The 5017-nt window shown below is 44.6% G+C and overlaps 1 protein-coding gene across 1 annotated transcript; it reads left to right on the forward strand.

The window, feature by feature from the left end:
- Positions 1-243: 243 nt before the first annotated feature.
- Positions 244-5017, forward strand: HOXA3 (homeobox A3). The gene is made up of 3 exons (XM_050309431.1): positions 244-381; positions 1265-1847; positions 3341-5017. The coding sequence occupies exons 2-3, from the start codon at positions 1382-1384 to the stop codon at positions 4108-4110; spliced, it is 1236 nt and encodes a 411-aa protein (XP_050165388.1). The 5' UTR covers positions 244-381; positions 1265-1381; the 3' UTR covers positions 4111-5017.

The following is a 5017-nucleotide window of genomic DNA, read 5'->3' on the forward strand; positions in this document are numbered from 1 at the left end:
TCCCATTAATACGGGTGATTCTTTAATTGGTTATTTTCAAGCAGGTGACCAGTAGACTTTAATCTGGGGAGGGAAGGGGGGTTGTGTGGAGGGGGGGAAATCCCAGAAAGAAAAGAGGATGGATGACCAAAAAAAAAAAAAGAAAAAAAAGGGAGAGGGCGGGGGGAAGGGATTCGCCCGGGCAGGAGAAACATTCTCTGGGTTTGTGTCCACCCTCTCCCCAGCCAAGTGACCCTCATACATCAAATTACATAGCAGTTTCCAAGACAGAACCTATTATCGCTAGGTTGGAAGGAAAGTTCAAGCCGTGGTCATGGAGATGAACGCTGGTTTTTCAGGTTCCTGGTGTTTTTTTTCCCCCAATCCATCATGTTTTAACAGGTAGGATCTGGCTGATTCCACGAAAAGTTAGTGTCTTGAAAATAACTGCTGAAAAAAAAAAAAAAGCCAAAAAACAACCATGGGTAAAGCTCCCAGCTTGCCCCTGCTGGCCTCGCAGAAGGGGCTTTGCGCGGCGGAGGGTGCAGTTGAGGGTCCAGACCCCAGAGGAGGGCTCGAGCACTCCGGGGCTGAGAGGGAGCAGCTGCGGGCGTCGGTCGGGGCTCGTCCGCGTAGAAACTGCTGCCGCCGGGGTGCTTGACCTGGCCATCTCGGGCTGGGGTGCTGGCACGGAGGGGAGAAGGTGCTTTGTTTATTTTTGCTATCGAACATTTCATAGACAAGCTAAAATCCATCACTTGGAATAGGGTGTTTACATATCCCTGCCCAGGAAACCTTTCCACCCTGCTCCTGCCCCCTGCCACACGTAGACAGGAACAATCTCATGTATTTCTTTGAAGTTGTATAGAGAGCCGTAATCAGGAGAGAAAGGCTAAAAATAAAATTACATTGGTTACAGGAGAGAGTGTGATCTTAGAGTTGGAATGAAGTGAGAGCCCATCCCCTTCCCATTACAGATTCCTCGATCACTCTTATCTCAGCGACCAGTATTAAAACAGCCTCTTGGTGGTAAACGATCAACCCCCTTGCTCTATTTTTTAAAAATAAGTAAATAAATAAATAAAAAACCCCTAGAAAACCCATATCCCTGTGCAGCAAGGCACATATTTGTAGCTGCCAGTAAATGCTCTGCGCCTGAGGCCAAGTCATGCTGCTAAATATTGCTGACCACTTTTTCTTTTATGGCTTTCATGTCACTTAGCTATTGAAAGTAAGATGGATTTGTACCATTTCTTCACCCTGCTCTGCTCTCCCCACACCCCAGGTCTGCCTGGAGAGGCCATTGGAGGAAGAGCGCCACGTGACAGAGGGGTGCCAATGTTATTCTCCAAGGGTGTCAAGACCCTGTCAGTTTGCGAAATAAATATTGGGAAACAACGAAATGCAAAAAGCGACCTACTACGACAGCTCTGCAATCTATGGTGCCTACCCCTACCAAGGAGCAAATGGTTTCACTTATAATGCGAGTCAGCAGCAATATCCTCCATCTTCATCACTTGTGGAAACTGAGTACCACCGCCCCGCGTGCTCCCTCCAGTCCCCTGGCAGCTCTGTGTCCCACCACAAGGCCAATGACATCAGTGAGAGTTGCATGAGGACCCTCCCCAGCCAGCCTCTCCAGCCTCCTGGCCTCGCTGACCCACAGGCTCCACCGCAGCCTCCTCCAGCCCAGCAGGCACAACCTCCACCTCCATCCTCCACCTCACCATCTCAAAATGCCAGCAGCAACCCTGCCCCAGCCAACCCCACCAAGAGTCCAGCTCTTAACTCACCCACCGTGTCCAAACAGATATTTCCATGGATGAAAGAGTCTCGGCAAAACACAAAGCAAAAAACCAGCAGTTCCAGTTCAGGTATGAAAGACGCTCTCCCTCTCCCTGGGTACCCCTGGGCTGGCTGTGCATCTGGTAGGGAGGAGGGCTGTCTCTACCCACCTTCAGTTCAGGGAAGGGAGGGTGGGGTCTTTTTTGCTCTCTGAGTTGACCCCCTTAAGCTTTTGGAAAGGGGTTGCTATCACTCAGCTTATTCACTGAGGGGAGTCAGTGAACAAGTCACCCCATGCAAAAGTTTTCCAACCTTGCAGAATGGGTCCGAATTGACTTTGCTTCCTAGTGGCTGAACCACTTGTGCCCTCCTGCATCTATTGCATTTCCTAGGTAATCCCCCCTCCAGTAAATCATGTCAGTGTGGAGCAGCCCAGGCCTTAAGCCAGAGGCTTGTCCCGAGTACTTTGTTGGCATGGTGCTGTTAGATTAATAAGACAGTGACCTATCTCTGCTGAAGTGTAACGGGAATAAAATAGCTCATAATCACATGCAGGCAGGATCAATGCCCTGCATGCAGTCAGAACCTCTTCCTATTTTAATAAGCTGATTGGCAAAGTTACAAACCTGGTAAACAGAAATCATTCTGGAGTGCCATAAACTTCAGCCCATAAAACATTATTTGAGGGATGGAAGTGTATATCAATGCTTTTATTACTGAAGGAAACCTAAATTGATAACACCAGTGCTAGCTCCAATGCCCAGGAGTTGGGTTTATTCCAACTTCTTCCTCTTTTTCACTTAAATGTGCCTTGGAAATAGAGTCCAAAACTTCAACAATGGTCTTTGCCACTCTGCTTTTTAAAGTCATGATAACACTGCTGTTTACAGCCTTCCATATCATGTATTTATTTTATTAAAAAGCAGTAACATTTAAATATATCTGTATGCATATCCACAAGCCTAGCCACCATATTATACTTCCCAATCACTACCATATGTTTATGCTATACACTAGATGTGACAAAAACACTATGCTGTCAATTCTATGTTTTTATGATAAAATTTTAAACTGTAGATACCTAATTTTCAGGCATTTCTAGTGCATATATATATATATATATATATATAACTCTCTCTGAAATGGTATATTAAATGGTTTTCAGAAAAAGAGAGCTGTAGGTCTTTACAGCAATGGAGAACATTTAATTCTCGAAGACTCTGATCACACTATGTTAGCAGAGCCATAGGTTCACCTTCAGACTTTCTAAACCTCACTGTGTTTCCCCAAAACTTTCTTGCTCTTTTGTGCCAAGTTCAAGATACGTTGCATGCTGTCATTCTTAAAGGAAGCAAGTGTAGTCGTATAGTGACACTAATGAGGTGAAGGAAGTCTTCTGATGCTTGTTGCTTGGCACAATTGAGCTCATGCCATGGGAGAGTATTCATTGCACACACAGGCATACATCTGGAGCTTGAGAGCTGGACTTCCCTTGTGCTGGTGGTGTTGGCCATTTCCTCGTGTTGCCATGTCTAGGTTTGCCATGCTGATTGTGTTCTTTGTGTGATTTACATAGGTGAGAGCTGTGCTGGTGATAAAAGCCCTCCGGGGCAAGCCTCCTCTAAGCGAGCCCGTACAGCTTACACAAGTGCCCAGCTGGTAGAACTGGAAAAGGAGTTCCACTTCAATAGGTACCTTTGCAGGCCACGAAGGGTAGAAATGGCTAATTTGCTCAATCTCACAGAAAGACAGATCAAAATCTGGTTTCAAAACCGCAGAATGAAATACAAAAAGGATCAAAAGGGCAAGGGCATGATGACCTCTTCAGGAGGACAGTCCCCAAGCAGAAGCCCTGTCCCTCCAGCTGCTGGGGGATATCTAAACTCTATGCATTCTTTAGTAAACAGCGTCCCCTACGAGCCCCAGTCGCCTCCACCATTTAACAAGCCTCATCAAAACACCTATGGCATCCCTGCATCATATACCACTCCTCTTAATAATTGTCCACCTCCTCAAAAGAGATACACGGGAACGGCAGCTGTAACACCTGAATACGATACTCATCCTCTTCAAGGCAACGGTTATGGGAATCCACATATACAGGGAAGCCCTGTCTATGTAGGGGGCAACTACGTGGAGACCATGACCAATTCTGGGCCTTCCATCTTTGGTCTAACTCATCTCCCTCATCCTCCCTCTGCCAACATGGACTACAGCGGGGCTGGGCCAATGGGCAACAATCACCACCATGGACCTTGTGATCCACATCCAACATACACAGACCTTACTGCTCACCATCCTTCTCAGGGAAGAATTCAGGAAGCGCCCAAACTCACCCATCTGTAAGAGACAGGAGTCACTAAGTGGAGCACCAAGCCCCCAAGTTTTGGAAAGTACTCATCCCTTCCCTTCTCTTTCTCTTCCCCCCACCATGTGCCCTCCTCTCCCCTTCTCGTTTCTTTTGTTCATTTTGGTTTGGTTTGTTTCCTTTGGTAAAAGCGTTTTCTAGTTTATGTGACGTAGCAATATTTGTTGCTTGAATTGCTCTATAGTTTCACTAGTGGATATTTATCTTCTTGAACTGTAGCCTTGTGTCTCACTTTGGGAGTATGCAGAGGCTTTATACTTTACCTTCTACACTTTTATCAAAACAGGGTATATGAACAAATTTTCTATAAAAGGAATTCTTAAATGTGAATTTGTTCGTACATGATTGATCCCACGGGGAAGCAATTTTTTTTATTGCACTTCTTTTAAATAGCAAGAAAGACATCACAAGCGCTTGGACAGGGCCTCCCTGGACAGTTATTGATACGTGTAAGTCTTTCAATGTGTGTATGCTGGTGAACATTCAGATTTATTTATATTTTTTTTTTTTACAAACATTGAATAATCTAAGTGTTTAAAATTTTATTTATCCCCATTTGTTCATATTTATATATATATAAAAAATCTGTACCCTGAATATTCAGGCGGTATTTACCTGGCCATATGTTAGATGGCATATCGGCACGTGTTGGAAATATCATTTGAAAGGAAACTAGTAACTCCTTTTATTAAAAATGGTGATAACGATGACGATGCAATAAAATCTGGGAAAAAAGATCACGGTTTGAATACTTTATGCTTGTAACATCCAGCTAGGCGAAAAGCGTGTGAAACTGAAAAGGCTAGATTTGTTTTGAAAGTTATACATTCCTTGCTGCTCACGTTCTAGAAGAAAAAAAATAAAGTTTTTATTCTGAATAAGAAA

Source organism: Myiozetetes cayanensis, unplaced genomic scaffold (genome assembly GCF_022539395.1).
Source record: "Myiozetetes cayanensis isolate MyiCay16 unplaced genomic scaffold, myiCay2020 scf1, whole genome shotgun sequence".
Taxonomy (NCBI): domain Eukaryota; kingdom Metazoa; phylum Chordata; class Aves; order Passeriformes; family Tyrannidae; genus Myiozetetes; species Myiozetetes cayanensis.